The sequence below is a fragment of the Chamaea fasciata genome, unplaced genomic scaffold (assembly GCF_029207755.1).
Source record: "Chamaea fasciata isolate MVZ Bird 193981 ecotype frontalis unplaced genomic scaffold, bChaFas1.0.hap1 SCAF_21, whole genome shotgun sequence".
Taxonomy (NCBI): domain Eukaryota; kingdom Metazoa; phylum Chordata; class Aves; order Passeriformes; family Sylviidae; genus Chamaea; species Chamaea fasciata.
The window spans coordinates 744,768-760,899 of record NW_027094106.1 but is presented as its reverse complement, the minus strand read 5'-3'; the positions used below and the strand labels follow the sequence as shown (position 1 = coordinate 760,899).

The 16,132-nt window shown below is 63.7% G+C and overlaps 1 protein-coding gene and 1 long non-coding RNA gene across 4 annotated transcripts; both read right to left on the bottom strand.

Moving 5' to 3' along the window:
- Positions 1-1,727: 1,727 nt before the first annotated feature.
- Positions 1,728-6,658, bottom strand: LOC136299786 (uncharacterized). Its single transcript, XR_010723571.1, has 3 exons — positions 5,949-6,658; positions 2,900-2,985; positions 1,728-2,782 (listed from the first exon to the last, which is right to left on the bottom strand). It is a non-coding gene; the product is annotated as an uncharacterized lncRNA (long non-coding RNA).
- A 106-nt stretch (positions 6,659-6,764) lies between these two features.
- LIMK1 (LIM domain kinase 1) lies at positions 6,765-15,537 on the bottom strand. Of its 3 annotated transcripts, XM_066201714.1 has the most exons (17): positions 15,359-15,537; positions 13,489-13,584; positions 12,890-12,977; positions 10,750-10,888; positions 10,278-10,387; positions 10,010-10,201; positions 9,480-9,585; positions 9,214-9,398; positions 8,959-9,142; positions 8,792-8,878; positions 8,448-8,579; positions 8,285-8,344; positions 8,121-8,186; positions 7,878-8,034; positions 7,723-7,778; positions 7,100-7,257; positions 6,765-7,007 (listed from the first exon to the last, which is right to left on the bottom strand). In XM_066201714.1, exons 1-17 carry the CDS (start codon positions 15,414-15,416, stop codon positions 6,857-6,859), a joined length of 2,025 nt encoding a protein of 674 aa, XP_066057811.1. In that variant the 5' UTR covers positions 15,417-15,537; the 3' UTR covers positions 6,765-6,856. The 3 variants fall into 3 exon arrangements, with proteins under 3 accessions (XP_066057811.1, XP_066057809.1, XP_066057810.1); XM_066201712.1 differs by lacking the exon at positions 12,890-12,977 and having other exon boundaries at positions 13,488-13,584; XM_066201713.1 differs by lacking the exons at positions 13,489-13,584; positions 15,359-15,537 and having other exon boundaries at positions 12,890-13,173.
- Positions 15,538-16,132: the final 595 nt, after the last annotated feature.

Here is a 16,132-nt window from a genome sequence, read left to right as displayed (position 1 = left end):
CAGTACCAGGGACAGGGCACAGGCAGGGCACCAGTACTGGGTGTTGTGCATTGGCAGGGCCCGGTGCAGGCAGTGGGGACAAGGCCCCAGCAGCACAGTTACTGGGGCAGGTGGGAGGGAACGACCCCTGTGACACTGAGTGACCTCCTGGCGGTGTCACTAGCACCAGGCACCAGGTACTGTGCAGGAAGCACTGTGCTCCACACCAGCCTTGGCTCTTGGGAGCATTGGACACCACCTAGGGCGTGTTAGGTACTGGGAAAACACCCAGCACCACACATCCCACATCACCTGCTGGGTACCAGGGACTGGCGACTGCACTGGGCACAGGTCCCCGAAACCCAGTCTCCCAGTGCTCCCTCTGCAAAATCCCAGCCTGCCTCCCCCTCTTGAAGCCCTTCCCCGGACCGCTGCTGAGCCATCCTGCTGCTGGCTGGTGGGCTGTGCCCCTGTCCCCATCCGCATCCCCACCCCCAGCCCACCTCAGGGATGGCAGCACCTTCCCGGGATGCCCCCGGCCCCAGGCCCGTGTGAGTGGCAGTGGCACGCGGCTGTGTCCCCGTGTCCCTGAGGGCAGGGAGGATGCTGGCACCACGGGCGGGGTTGCCCAGGACGCTCGTGTTCCGGCCATGAAAGGGGCCAGGAGAGCCTTGGCTGCGGTGGCTGCTCCCCGTGGTGAGCAGCTGGCAGAGCTCAGCCCTCCCCAGATTTCAGTCTCCCGGCCCAGTTGCCCCTCAGGACTGTCCTTGTCCCACCTCAGACCCACTGCAACCCAGGGAGCTGGTGAGGTCACATGCATTCCCAGCACATCCCTCTCCTCCCTTGCCTCAGTTTCCCTGCCCATGAAAAAAGCCAGTGGTAATTCCCCAGGAGGAAGAGATGGATCAAGTCCCAGTCAGGCTCTGACTGAAGCTGTATGACTCCACAGGGACCATCTCAGCCTTGTCCCCAACCTTGTCATTGCCTGGAATCTCTTTCCCTCCGACGTTATAGATCCAGGCTGTGTCCAGATGGCTCCACATTGCCTTTATTCCCATAAATAACCATCACAGGCTCAACACAGCCCCAGAGAGGACCAGTGGCCACCTCGACTCTGTATTTGGGGATCCAGGCAGGGATCCCGCTCTCCCAGCACCTCATCTTGGCCGGCTGGAGGGTCCAGGCAGGGGGCAGGTAGGGGCAAGCAGGGGCAGGCAGGTGAGGGTGGCTGTTTACATCCCTAATCCCCACAGCCAGCGCTTTCCTCCAGGATTACCGGGGATTAGGGGCTCGGGGGCTCCAGGAGCTCAGCCCAGGCTCTCCCTGCCCTTCAAGGAGCAGCGCTGAGCCCCACGGGGGCGGGAGGGCACTGCCGGGGTGAGCCGCGCCTTCTCAGCGGGCACTGCGCGGATGAGCTGGGTGTTCTCGGCCTGGCCAGCGGGCACAGCCTGGAGCAGCCACCCGCTTGCCACGGCCTCGCTCCGGTAGCCCAGTGCCCATCGAGGCCGGGGAGCTGCAACCTGGGCTTTACACTGAGCATTAAAAGCTGAAGGGATCAGCTGCGGAGCAGGAGGGGACACAGGGGCTGCACGCTCCTGTCTGGGAGATTACGCAAAGGGGAGCGATGGTGACACCCAGGGAGGGTGGCACAGCTGGAGAGGTCTCCAAGGTCCCCGAGGCACCCTGGGGTCCCTCGGCCTGGTGGCAGCAGCGATCCCAGGTCCCGGCCCGCCTGGAAGTCTCCGCTCGCTACCGGGGCCCAGAGCTCTATAATTACCATGGGAGGCTGAGTTATTTTGGGAAGCGGCTTTGCTGCTGCCAAAGCTTTTATTCCTCCAAACCAAAACAAGATGGAAAGAGCCCAGCCCAGGATGCTGCATCCGGCAGGCGTGGGGAGCTTAACCTCCTCGCTGCCTGCACCCGGCATCACCCAGCACCGAGACAGGACCTGGGGCTTGGGCTGTCCAGGAGGGTTCATAGGAGGGCTGGGGGGGAAGATTTGGGGTCACGGAGACCACAGGGGTCAGCCAGGCGTGGGATGGGACTGGGGGTCAGTCCCATCCTCGGCTGCTGGCAGGTCCAGAGGCCACACGTTCGGATGCTTCCCTGCATCCGCTGTGAGAACCTCTATTTTTAGCTCTTGCAACAGGTCCCGTTTTGGGCCCTTCCCAGTGGGTGGCTGGGCCGAGGAATGCCATGTGCATGGAGTGGAGCACCTTGCTGTTGCTCCCAGTGACACATCCCAGGGGACAAAGCCCCAAGGGTCCATCCCCAAAGCCACCAGAGCACAGGCGGAAGTTCTGCTCTCCACTCTTCAAAGCAGCCAAACAGGCTCCCAGCTGGGAATAAACTCATTTTTCACACTGTGGAAAGGATGAGCCACATCAGGCACCCCATGGTGCTCCCCAAGATCTGCTCCAGCACAGGGATGAGGTGGTTGAGGGGGCCTGTGCTCAGGATGGAACCTGAAAACCTGGGGTGTAACTCCTGCCTTTAGGCCTCTTTCCCGTGGTGTGAGCCCAGAACGGCTTCCCATGCCTGGGCTGCTCCCTGTGCTTGAGTCTCATAGGGCAGCCAATAGCCCCCAAACCCACAGTCTGGGGTCCCCCAAACCCCACATGCCAGGGTCTTCCAGCTGCCCAAACCCACACACAGGGGTTCCCTGAATCATCCGTCAGGGTCCCACAGCTCCCCAAAGCCATATACCAGCGTTACCCCATCCTCGGGCTGTCTCTGCAGGGAGCTCCTGCTTGGAGTAAGGGGGGTGGGAAGTTCTGAAGGTCCACATTCCCCAAGTCCAGCCCTGTTTGGACACAAGATGAGCTCTATGGGATGGTGTCACAGCAGCGGAGACAGTGTCACAGCCATCCCAAGCCCTGCTACCCCAACACCTGCCCACCTGAACCGTCCCACAGCTCACCGTGTGTTACCAGCTCCCAAATCCCTCACAAAGGACTCATCAGTCGATGCTGCCCATCCCTGATCCTGCCTGGGGACCTGGTGGTACTGGGGAATCAGGAGCACCCATCACTGACCTCCCCCTCTGCAGCCCCACTGGGAAGGGGCTGTGCAGGAGCTGGGGGAGGACAGCAGTGGGACTAAGGAGAAGCCATTTCTCCCATCAGAAGCAGCTGAGGCTTTCAGGGCCCCTCAGGTGTCCCCTCCCAGGTGTCTGTGTCCCCACAGGACCAGTAGCTGGGTCAGGGGTGGGCCCCACATGCCTCCAGCTGGCAGAGAGGGGCAGGATGGCAGAACCATATTCCCAGGGCTGTGTTTATAAATGCCACGTTTACGTAGACCTTACAAAAACTGCTCACAAACGAGGTTGGGTCTGTGTCCCATGGGATTTTCTTGCCTGGATTTGGCCAGCCTCACCTGTCAGGGACCAGAGGACACCAGAGTGGGGACAGGAGCTGCAGTGACAGCCCTTCTTCCCATCGTTATACCCCACAGCCCATCCCAGCTACGGGGGAAATGGAGGCAGACAGGTACTGACCCCTCACCATTGGCTTCAGAGTTCCACCAAGGTTTTGGGCATCTGGATGTTCCCCATGGAGCCACCAGCGGGCGACATGTGTGACACAAGGAGGTGGCTCCTATCCCAGCCCAAGTCGCAGAGGGGAGGTGTGACAGTGACACCAAATGATGGAGGGAGTGCTCAGGCTGCTCCAGAGCCACACAAAGCCCCTGTTCCTGAGCCAGAGGGAGGGATCCCGTAACCAGGGGACAGAGGTGACTCCAGGGACAGGGTCAGCCATGACAGACACCCTGCAAAGCCACGTGCCAGATACAGGATGGGGCATCACAGGGGTGGAGGACAGGAATGATCCCAGAATGTCTCCAGTCCAGCCCCTGGCTCAAAGGAGGAATGGGCTGAGCTGGAAAGGGTTCCAGAGGATCCCAGAGCCATCACCTGCTCACTACTGGAAAATCCCCATGTGAGGGTGTCTTGGCTGTAGCCAAGGATGGGGACCAGACCCCATGTCCCCATGGACACCCCAGCCAGACCCCAGTGACCCCTCTCCAGCTCCACCCCTCCCTACAGAGCTGGGCATCCTGGTGGGATCCCAGGAATCCATTCCATTCATCCCTGTGGATCTGGGTGTCCTGACTGGTCCCCAGCAACTCTTCTTGCACATCTCAAGGCTCATGAGGACCTCTGCCTGTTACCTGTCACAAGATGTTCCCCAGGAAGGTCCCTGCAGCACCAGTGCCCACCTTGCCAGGATTTTGGGAGAACCTGCCCTTCTTCCTCTCCCCTGGAGCCCCAAACTTCCCCACGAGGAAGGTGACAAACCCATGGCCAATGGTTCATGGCTGAAGCTCTCACTGTGTCCTTGCCAGAGCCGCTGGCACCTTTGGCCACCCCCTTTGTGGGGACACCTGGCTCCCCACGTGCCACCATTCCAAACTGGGGTCAGATGTGGGTAGGACCTAGCAGGGACATCCCTGGGGGGCCACAGAGCAGGACCTAGGAGGAGACAGTGGATGCAACAGCAGCACTTGGTGGCCTGTGACACGGTTTGGGTGGCCTTGACCCTCCTGGGAGGGGATGGCTGGAGGGGACAGCCAGGAGCTGGCAATGGGATGAGCCCCTCTTATGAGCACTGGATCAGGCCGGACCAGGGCTGGATTTGGGGACTGGGTGCTGCACACCTCTGGAGGGGACCTTCGGGTGACAGTGACAGCATAGGGCCACTGTGGCTGTGCCAGGGCCACCTCCCTGCCTGTCAAGGGAGTGTCCCAGCTGGTGGCTTGGTCTGGGATGAGTTGCTGGTCACAGGGGTGACTGAGTGGCCACTCGGTGTTGGGGCCAGCTGCTGGCTCTTGCCCCAAGGGCCACCAGCAAGTGTCCCAGTGGGTGTGGCACCCCCGGCACCAGGAGGCGTACAACACCCCAGCTGCACCCAGCTGGGTGAGGGGCTGGGGGGTCTCACAGGTTTGGGGGTTCCTGCTGCAGGGTTGGGGGTCTCCCGGGATCCTGCTCTCCTGTGGCAGCAGGGGACTGGGGATTCTGGTGTGATGCCAACAGTGGGTCCCTCACTCCAGCATCCCCAGGGGGTGACAGTGTCCTGCTCCCAGAGCGAAGAATCAGCACAGGGGGGTGTCACCAGGGTCAGTGTGGTGTCACCAAGGGTGGCATGACAGCCTGTGACACCAGGCAGGGTGTTGGTCCCTGTCCCTCATTGGGGTACTGGGGAACAGGCAGTCAGGAGCCACCCCAGGAGAGGAGACAGAGCCGCTGTCACTACATCCCACCAGTCCCTCCAGAGCAATAAACCATGAGGTTTCCTGATGGGGGCTCCAGCCTGGAATCTGGGACCCCTTCAGTCGTCTTCCCCAGCTGCAGCATCACTGGGGACATCCTTGGGGACATCCCCCCAGTCCCATCCCTTCCCAGTCCCTCCCCACTCAGCTCCTCTGGTTCCAGGTCCTCTCCAGCTTCCAAAGCTCAGCATCCCCCCAGGATGGCGCTCCCCCACCCTGGAGACCTTAGTTTGGTTCCAGAAGGTGTTCAGGTGACAGAAGGACAACACAGGAGGGCCATGGGCTACCCCAGCATGATCTGCCTCACAGTTCCCTGGGGCTGGTTTCACACCAAAGGCAAAGCAGCTCTGTAGCACTGACGGTCACACGGCTCTGTCACCTGCCTGTCACCACCTGGCATGACACTGGGCATGGACACCAGGCCAGCAAGGGGCCACAGGGCTTGGGGGACCCTGGTGACATAGGCAGCGATGGCACCACTCCCAGGGCTCAGGGTACCCACAATGGGGTGGGGACAGCACAACAGGCGACAACAGCGCTGTCCCCACTGAGTGACACCATGGCCAGTGCCACAGCCGCACGCTGGGCAGAGGGACCATCTCCTCCTGCCTCAGTTTCCCCAGGAGCTCCCAGCCCCCCCAGGGGAGGCAAGCGATTGCCAACAGGCTGGGCAGCGAGCGGGGAAGGATTTATTGACTCACGGCTCGGGGTACATCACAGTTTGAGCTCCCTTCCCACCTCCGCAGAGGACATCGCCTTGGACTTCCCGGGCAAAAGTGCACGGAGAGGCTTCACAGTTTGATCCCTTCGGGAAAGCAGAACCGAGGCAGTGACAAATGGCAAACGCTACGTTGTATGAAAAAATAATACAAACTCTTCTCTTTAAATATCTTACAGAAAAATGAACCTGAATAAAGAGCATGAAAAGCACCGCGTGGCGTAACCCCCCTGGGCACCCTGGGCCAGGGAGACCGAGACGAGCCACAGCCCCACGTCCCTCTGGAGCACCCGACGTCGTCCCCAGAGCTACGTGGTCAGGGCTCAGCACGGGCAGCAGGGGCGTGAGGGTGGCAGGGACCACTACGTGCCTTCCCCACACCACGGAACTGTCCCCCACGACCCCTCGCTCGGCCGGGGGTGCCGGCAGCCCCCCGTGCCGGCAGGAGCAGCCTCAGGGGCCGGCCGAGGGTGGGGGCGTTGCTACGAGGGTGCCCTGGGGGGCCGCGGGGTCCCTCCCGTGTCGCAGTGCAAGTTCACGGAAAGCCAAGGCACCGCCGCGAGGCTGCGGCTCTGTCCGGGGCAGCCCGGGGGCTCGGGCGGGGGCAGCCCCGCTGTGCAAAGGGGAGGTGAGCCAGGGTGGGGGACACGGGGACGTGGGACCGTCCCCGCGGTGCGGCCGGCCGGGCAGGTCCTGGCGGTCAGAGCTACGGCGTGCGGGGTGCCCAGGGCCATGCGGCCCCGGGGAGAGCCGGCTCCCCGGGGTGGGCAGCAGGGTGGGGGCGCGGCCAGGGGCCCGGGGATCCAGCCCCGGGGTGGGGCAGCCCCAGGAGCGGCGGGCGGCAGGCGCAGCTCCTTCTCCCGTGGCTGCAGAGGGGTGTGGGTGGAGGCTCTACCGCGGGGGCACGGGCAGCGCCCCCTCCCGCCGGTGCGTCTCCCCAAAGGCTCGGTCCAGCTGCTCCAGCTGGGAGCTCAGTGGCAGGTGGATCTCCAGGTGCATGCGCAGCGTCTCCAGCCACTGCTCCAGCTTGGCGAAGGACGGCCTGAGCAATGAGGGGGACACGTGGCAGCTCCGCCGGCTCTGTCCCCACCCTGTCCCGTGCCCCAGGGAGCCCTGGGGGTCTCCATCACCCACCGCTTCTCGGGGTCCAAGTCGCAGCAGCAGACGGCGATGGGGAAGAAGCTGGGGGGGCAGGCGGGGGGGCAGTAGCGCTCCAGGAAGCCCCGGACGTTGAGGCCAAAATCGGTGGTGCGGGGCAGGTAATCAGGGTCAGCGCTCACCCGACCGATGATCTGGGGGCAGTGGCAGGGACGGGAGCGCTCAGCACCAAGGGGAGACCTCAACCCCAAAGAGGGACCCCTAAGCCCCAAGGGGGAGATGTCCAAGTCCCAGGAGGGATCCCAAACATAATGAAGAAATCCCAACCCCAAGGGAGAGACCCCAACACACAGACCCTTAAACAAAGGAGAGAGATCCCAACTCCAAGGGCATCTTCCCCATCCAAGCCAAAGATGGGGAACTCAAGCACAATGAGAACCTCAACCCAAAAAGGGAGACCCCAAAGCCAAGGGCGAGAACATTACCCTGGAGGGGAACCAGAACACAATGAGGCCTTCAAGCCCTAGGGGGACCCCAAGCCCAAGGGAAGAGGATCCAATCCTAAGGTGGAGACTAAACACCTCAACCTTGGGGGAGCAACCCCAGACACCACGAAGGACCCGGCCCCCACGGCAGACCGCAGCCCCAGGGGCACTTGCCTCGCACAGGACAATGCCAAAGGAGAAGATGTCCACCTTCTCATCGTAGCTCCTCCCTGCAGACACAGGGTCAGGCCATGTCACACATCCTGTCCCTGCCCCACCAAGTGTCCCCTGCCTGGGGGCAGAGCCCTGTCTGGCCACATTCCCCTCACCATTGATCATCTCGGGGGCCATCCAGTAGGGGTTCCCCACCACCGTGTAGCGTTTCTTGCGGTCCGGTTTCTTCAGGTTCTTGAGATGTTCGGGCTGGTTCTTCTCGTCCACCATCAGCCGTGCCAGCCCAAAGTCAGCTACCACCACACTCTTGTTCTGGGGGGCAGAGAGAGAGGTGACGCCACACAGGGACTGAGAGCCGCAGCCAGGCCAGGGGAGGCCAGCACCAAGGTGGGACTCACCTCCCGCACGAGGCAGTTGTGAGAGTTGAGGTCGCGGTGGATGATGTTCATGGAGTGGAGGTAGGCCTGCGGGAAGGGTGGTCTGAGAACAGGGCCCCCCCCACGCCATGGTTCCCCCAGCCACCAGTACCCACCCCACCCACCCAACCCATGGTGGCACCCACCATGCCAGCGGCGATGTCCTTGGCGAAGCTGACCCGCTGGCTCCAGGGGTAGTGACTGTCCTGGGGGAGAGGAGGGGGAATTTGCCAGGCAATGGAAAACAAAGAAGGGTCCCTCAGCCCCACAGGGGTGATGATGGACCAACCTGTTCCCCCCAGCGCTCACCATGCTCTTAATGAGGCTCCTCAAGGTGCCCCCTTTGATGTACTCGGTGATGAAGTTGAGCCTCTTCTCCTTGTAGAGCACTCCAATGAACTTGAGCACATTGGGGTGCTCCAGGCAGCGCATCACCTTCACCTGCAGGAGACCCCCCCAGCGCCATGTCTGTAACACCCCGAGGCTCTGACACCCCCTGGACAGAGCCGCTGCTCGTAAGCTCAGTGGGCAGGGCTGCACTCATGGAGCTCGGTCGCCCCTAACCAGGGGTTGTGCCCAGGTGGGGCCATGATCAGACAGACCCATCCCTCATGTCCCCCCAACCTGGGGGATTAAGGACAGGGGACCCTCACCTCTTTGAGGAAGGTCCTCTGCGTCTCCTCGTCAAAGCGGATCAGCTCCTTCATGACCATCACCTCACCCGTCTCCCGATGTGTCACCTGACCGGGAGTGCAGGGACTCAGGCACCCCCCTTCACCCTTTGGAGCTGAGACCCCCACGCTCATGCCCCCTGTCCCACCTTGATGGCCTGGCCGAAGCAGCCCTTGCCCAGCACCTCTCCGTGAATGAGGTCAGAGGGGCGGAAGATGCGGTGGGCGCGGGACACAACGCGCAGGGACTCAGAGCGCCCGATGTCCTTGCGCTGGGACGCCGGAGAGCCCACGGAGCCCGAGCCCGGGGACTTGTCCGTGCTGCAGCTCCTCCTGGGGGATGGACAGGCAGAGGTCAGTGCGCCGGGGGGCCCAGCAAGGGCAGGGGTAGGGGGTGGCCTTACGTGACAGCGCGCTGGCGCATGGCAGCGGGGTCCCCGCAGGGCGCAGGGGCTGGCGAGCACATGGGGCTGCATGAGGTGGGCAGGGGGCTGCCCGCCAGCCCTGACTCCCGGCCCAGGGGCTCGTGAGGGTCGTGCTCGATGGTCAGCTGCAGCAAGCGGCTCGTCTCCTGGATCAGCAGGTCAATCTGCAGAGGGAAATGATGATGGGGTGGGTTTGGGGACATGGCGGCAGTGGGGCTGGCTGGGGTGTGACAGGCGGACCATACCTCATCCAGGGGGACGTGGCCGATGGGGGTCCCATTGATCTCCAGGATGCGGTCACCAACATGGATGGAGTTCTTCATGTCAGGGCTGATGCAGTCCGGGTTCACCCTGTGGGGACAGTGGGGTCAGACCCCCAACACTGTCACCATCACGGGAGTGTGCTGGGACAGTGCAGACAGGTGTGTCAGACTCCACTGTCACCCTCCCTCCTGGACAGGGACATGCTGGCACAGTCTCCACAAAGCCACCCCAACCACACAGGGTCCTGCATAGTACCCACAGCCCACTCTGGCAAATGAGATAATGCCAGCATGGCCAGGGACACACCAGCACAGCCCCCACAAACCCCTCTGCAGTTGGAGACATGACACCATGGTCCCAACAGGCCACCCTTGGACAATGGGGACAACCCAGCCCCACCCCTCTTCCTCCCAGACCAAAAGGTGTCCCTGCGATGGATCCCAGGGGCAGAAGAGGCATGGGATGCCCCAGCCCTGGGGAGAGGACAGTGGCAGAGGGGACAGGGACGCACTCTCGGACGCGCACGGTGCGGGGGTGCTCGGTGCCGCAGCCCTGGTCGATGGAGACGGAGAAGCCGCGCTTGCCGTCGGAGCAGGCGGGGATGGACACGAGGGTGACGGTGTGAGGGATGCGGGAGGCTGGGGAATCCGGCAGGATCTGTTCGATCACCGGTGTCACCACCATCTGGTAGTAGCAGTGGCCACTGTGAGGAGCAGAGCAGGAGGGTGGGTGGGGGTGCCGGGGGATGTGTCCCCCCAGTCCCCCCAGAGCAGACGTACCAGTAGAGCTTGGAGCGCTCCACCAGCGCGTAGGTGTCCCCGTCCCCAATGAAGGTGCGGCAGTTGAGGCAGCTGAAGCACTCAGGGTGGTACTTCTGCTCCCCGGCCACCTGTGGGCAATGCCATCAGCCCCAGGACCCCCTGTCTGGGCACAGAGGGTGGGGCCGGGAGCACCCACGGGTGCACCAGGGCCATGGGAAGGGCAGGCTGGGCCCTTTTGTCCCCTTTGTGGGGACAAAAGTGCCACCGAGCTGGGGATGGCTATAGGAACATCTCCCACCACCCTGAGCTTCTCCCCTGCATCCCCCAACCCCAACATGGCCCTCCAGGGTCCCCTAAAACGTAGAGGACACCCCGGCCATACCCAGTGGTGCTGGGGGTCTGCACCCCTTCCCCACCTCCCCTGCTCCCCAGTGGCTCAGCCATGGGACAGTGCTCCATGTCCCACCCCTGGGGACCCCATGGTGCTCACCATGACCAGCCCCTTGGTGATCTGCTCGGAGCAGCCGTGGCACAGCTCCCCAAAGTGTGCCCAGTAATCCTTCTTGCAGTACAGGCGCCCATCCTTCTCATAGTACTGGTGGGACAGGGAGGCCCCGCACTCACAGCACCTGCAGCAGAGACAGGGACCCCCTTGTCACCTCGTCCCCATTGCCACCCTGGGGCACAGCCAGTGCTCGTCCACTCCCCAGCTCTCTGGCCAAGCTGCTTCCCCCACTTCCTACGTAGCTGCAGAGCCACTGCATCAGTATGTCACAATCCCCGGGGTGACAGCAGGTGATTCCAGGGCTGACAGTGCAGGCTGGGGCTGTAGGGACATGTGGGGACACTGGGGTGGACAGGGGAGGGGACATGGGGCAGGGAGAGGCAGGAGAAGGAAAGCGCCAGCCCTGCATGGATGTGCCAGCCTGGACAAAGACACACAGAGGGATGTACCAGACTGGTGACAGACATGCCACCCTGGTGACAGATGTGCCAGTCAGGCACAGACTTACAGAGGGATGAGACAGACTGGTCACAAGCATGGCAGCCTGGTCACAGACAGAGGGACATCCCACCCTGGTGACAGATAAACAGAAGGGCATGTCCCTCTATCCATGACTAGGGTGACAGGCCAGTCTGGTCACAGACATCCCTCCCTGGTCACGGGTCTGTCACCCTGCTCACAGATGTGACAGCCTGGTCATGGGTGCACACACAGAGGAGCATGTCACCCTAATCATGGACAGAAGGATGTCCCACCCTGGTCACAGACACACACAGCGATGTGCCAGCCTAGTGAGGGATGTGCCAGCCTGGTCACGGATACATAGAGGGATGTGCCAGACTCGCCACGGACATGACACCATGGTGACAGACATGCCAGCCTGGCACAGACACCTAGAGGGATGTCCCAGCCTGGTCAGGGACATGCCTGCCTGGTCACGGACACACATAGAGACATGCCAGCCTGGTGATCGATACACAGAGAGATGTCCCACCCTGGTAAAAGACGTGCCAGCCTGGTCAGGGACAGAGGGACATGCCCCCTTGGTCACAAAGTCCCTACCCTGGCACAGACAGCCAGAGGGACACACCTGGCCACAGACATGCCAGCCTTGGGACAATCTGCAAGGGGCACAGGGGTGGGGGAGCTGCTGGGGGGCTGCTGGGGGGGTGAAGGGGGTGAGAACAGCAGGGTGTGCCCGGGGGTGCAGAGGCACCTGTCAGTTTTGGGATACAGTGGCAGGGGTGCACATCAGACTGTGCAGGGGGGCACAGGGGGTACCAGAGAGGATTTCTGCGGGGGTGTGGGAGTGGCTGGGGGGCGCAGAAGGGGGGCTATAGAGGATTTTCTATATGGGAGTGCTGAACGGGTGCAGGGGATGCTGTGGGAGGGCTGCAAGGCAGGAGATCCTCTCAGGGAGGGGGCCGTTGAGGGGGTGCAGGGGGAGCTGTAGAGGATTTGCAGTACAGGGGTGCTGTAGGGGTGCAGAGAGTCGCAAAGGAGGTGCAGGGGGAGCTCATGGGGATTTCCTAGAGGGGATTTGCAGTACCAGGGTGCTGTAGGGTGCGGGGTTGCTGCAGGACACTCTGCAGGGGATGCCGCGGGGTGCCCGGGGACTGTCGCAGTCCCCCCCTATCCCCGGCCACGCAAGTGGAATACCAACCAGCGATGACGTCACGGCGCGGAGTTTCCCCACCCCATGACGTCACCGCGCGAGGACTCCCCCGCCCTATGGCGCACCACGAAACCTCCCCTGGGCTGGGGGCGGGGGCGGAGAGGTGGAGGAGGAGGAGGAGGAAGAGGGGGAAAGGAGAGGGAAAAGGAGGAGGAAACAGAGGACAAGGGGAAGGGGAGGGGAAGAAAGAAGAGAAGGGGAGAGGGAGAGGAGGAGGAAGAAGAGGAGGAAGAGCAGAAGCAGGAGGGCTCTCAGCGAGCCCAGCGCTGCCGGAAGCCGCTCACCCCTCGCGGGTACCGGATCCAGCTGCAGCCCCGCAGTGGCTTCGCTCCGGCAGACGGCCCAGAGAGGGGGAGCCGAGCATGGGGGACACAGTCGAAGCCCCCCGGGGCTCCCTGGGGTGCAGAGCCCGCCCTGATCCGCTCCCACTTCCATCCCACTCCCACTCACTTGGCTCCGGCGCTCAGGACACGGCTCTTCCTCAGCACCGCCGCCAGCATCCTCCTCCACCGGACAGGGACACACCCCGGGGACAACCCTGGGCAACCCCAGCTCCACAGGGAATCCTGTCAGGTCCCGGGCACCCCTGCGCCCCCCGGCCCAGGCCCTTTCTCCTTCTCCTAGGAGCTCCAACGGCTGGAGCTGCCGGGAGGGCTCGAGTGAAAGAGGAAACTGGGAGGGAGGGGGGCGGGTGACACCAGCCACGCGCACTCTGTCACCCGGCAGGAGGGGACAGCGAGGGACACGCAGCAGAGCCCTCTGCCAGGCCCGGCGTCAGCAGAGCACCCCATGGGTGCCAGGAGCCACAGCCACGCTCCAGCGAGTGGCACCGTGACGGCCTCACGCATGTCCTTGCCACAGCCAGAGCGGGAGGGAGCACTGTCCCTGTCCCTGCAGAGCATCCCGCTGTCCCTGATGCCAGCCCAGTGTCCCTAAGGCCATCCATTCCGGTGGCCGTGACACCATCCATCCCCATGCCCCTGCTGCCATCCCAGTATTCCCAGCGCAATCCACCCCAGCGTCCGCGCTGTCCTTCGGCGGGTCCCACCTGAAGCAGTCGGCGTGCCAGTCAGCCTTCAGTGCCTGCAGGTACTGCCCATCGTAGATGCCCTGCCCACAGCTCGCACACACCGGCAGGTCGCTCCCTGCAGGCAGGGGAACACAAAGGGACAGGGCTGTCACCCCACCAGCCGGCCCCGGCCACCCACAGCAGCACCCGGGGTGGTGAATTCCATCCCCCACCCATTGATCCCACAACGGGTCAAGGTCGTGGCACCCATGGCCCAGGGCTGGCGACAGGGCAGGGCTGGGATGGGGACACACAGTGAGTGCAGGATGGGGCACAGGGTGGGGGCAGGATGGGGCCAGAGGGTGGGGGCAGGACAGGTGCACAGAGTGTAGGGAGGGTGAACAGGGGCAGGAAGGGTGTGTCAAGGGATCCAGGGAGGATGGCGGGTGTGGGATGGGTGCTGGGTGCATGGGGGAACAGCAGGATGAGTGCTGGGGGGTCCTGAGGGACACAGGGGGTGCAGGGTGGGGGATGAATGGAGGACACACAGAGGGGTGCAGGGTGTGTGCTGGAGGATGCAGGAGTACACACAGGGATACAGGATGGCTGTTGGGTGATGAATAGAGGGGGCAGAGAGGGATGTTGGATGGGTGCTGGAAAATGCACGAGGACACAGAGGGGTGCAGAGGGTCCTGGGGGATGCACAGGGCATGGGGGGACACAAAGGCGTGCAGGGTGGCTGCAGAGCCCCTGAGAGTGCAAGTTCTCAGGGTGTGTGGGGAGAAATGAGAGGCTCAGTGAGTGCAGAGGGCACAGCAGGGATCTGGGGGTGCAGGAGAGATGCAGGGGGATTGTGGGGTGCAGGAGGGATGCAGGTTGGAGGGGATGGGGGTGCAGGAGGGGCAAAGATGGGGAAGTGTGGGGGTGTAGGGGGGATGTGGAGGTGCAGGAGGGGATCCAGGCTGGACAGGGGTGCAGAGGGAGTTGTGAGGTGCTGGGAGGGTGCGGGCAGAGATGCAGGCTGGGTGCACAGGGGGAGAGTTTTTGACAAGGAGGATGGGGGAGGTTTGGGGATGCAGGGAGGAGTGTAGGCTGTACAAGGAAGGATGGGGGGATGCAGGCTGAACTGGGGGTACAGGGAAGATCTGGGGGTGCCGAGAGGATGCAGGGTGAACAGGGGCTGCACGGGGACATCTGGGGGTGTGAGGAGGATGCAGGCTAGGGGAGCAATGTAGGGTGGGATGCAGGGGCGAGGTGGGCTGGGTAAGGGGTGCAGGGGGACATTCAGGGGTGGAGTGGAGGATGCAGTGGGTAATGTGGGCTGGACAAGTGAGAGGTGCAGCGGGTGATTTGCGGGTACAAGAGGGATGCAGAGTGGCTGGGGAGTGCAGGGGACGTGTGGGGGCCACGGGGGATGTAAGGTGCAGGCGGGGTGTTTCAGAGAGGAATGGAGGGGTGCAGGGTGATGCAGGGGGGCCGTGGGGAAGGTGCACGCTGCATAGGAGGGCATGGGATGTCGGGGTGCAAAGGGGACGCAGACCTTAGAGGGATGCAGTGGGGGATGCAGGGGGCGATGCGGGCTGGGTGAGGGGGTGCACGGGGGAGATGAAGAATGAATGAACTGCGGGCACACGGGGACATTTCGGGATACAGGGGTGATGCGGGCTGAGTGGGGAGCGCAGGAGGCATGCTGGGGGTGCAAGGGTGCAGGACGGGGTTGCTGAGGAGGATGCAGGGATGCGGGGACAGTGGGGAGGATGAGGCTGGCTGGGGGCTGCGGGGAGGATGCGGGGAGGATGCGGCGGGCTGCAGGGCGGCGGGAGGGTCCGCACGAGCCGGGCTGGGGGTCCCGGGGCCCGAGCGGCGGCGGAAGCGCTGAGTCAGGCGGGGGGGCTCGGGGGGTCACGCACCTTCGTCCTCTCCCATAGGCTCGTCCCTCCAGGTGCAGCACAGCAGCATCAACCTCATGCAGGCGCGCTGGCCGGCGCCGCGCCGGGCCGGGCCTGTGGCGGTGGCGGTGCGGTCCCCGCGCGGGCGCAGCCCCGGTCGGGCCCCCCCCGGCCCTGCCGCTGCCGCTGCGGCTCCCGGGCGGGACCGCGGCGCCTGCACCGCGCCTGCGCGGCCGCGGGGGGCGGGCCGGAGCGGGGCCTGGGGGCGCGGGGCGGGGCCGGGACAGGACAGGGCGGGGCGCAGCCGGGGGCGTGGCCAGCGCGGGTGTGGTTTTGTGGGCGTGGTTGCTGTAATGGGCGTGGTCGTTTTAACGGGCGTGGTCGGTAGGGCGTGGTCACGGTCAGGGGCGAGGCTCGGGGTGCACGAACGGGCCCGGGGGGATGCGGAACTTACGGGGTGATGGGACCGTCCTCACCCTCCCCTGACCATCATGGGTGTCCCCACACACCCTGGTGTCCCCAGCTACGCCAGGCCAGCCCCATGGGAAGGGCATGGGTGTTGCCACACCCACTACTGGCCATCACGGGTGTCCCCACATGCCCCAGGCTGTCACTGTGGTCAGGGCACAGGTGTCCCCATTTCCCCATTTGCCCTGGGATGTTACCGTGGGGCACCCCCCGTCATTCCCCACGTCACCACTGGACAGAGCATGGACATCTCCTTGCATCACCAGGCCACCACCAAGGCAAGGGGCATGGACCTCATCCTGGATCCCAGGCTTGTAACTGTGGGAC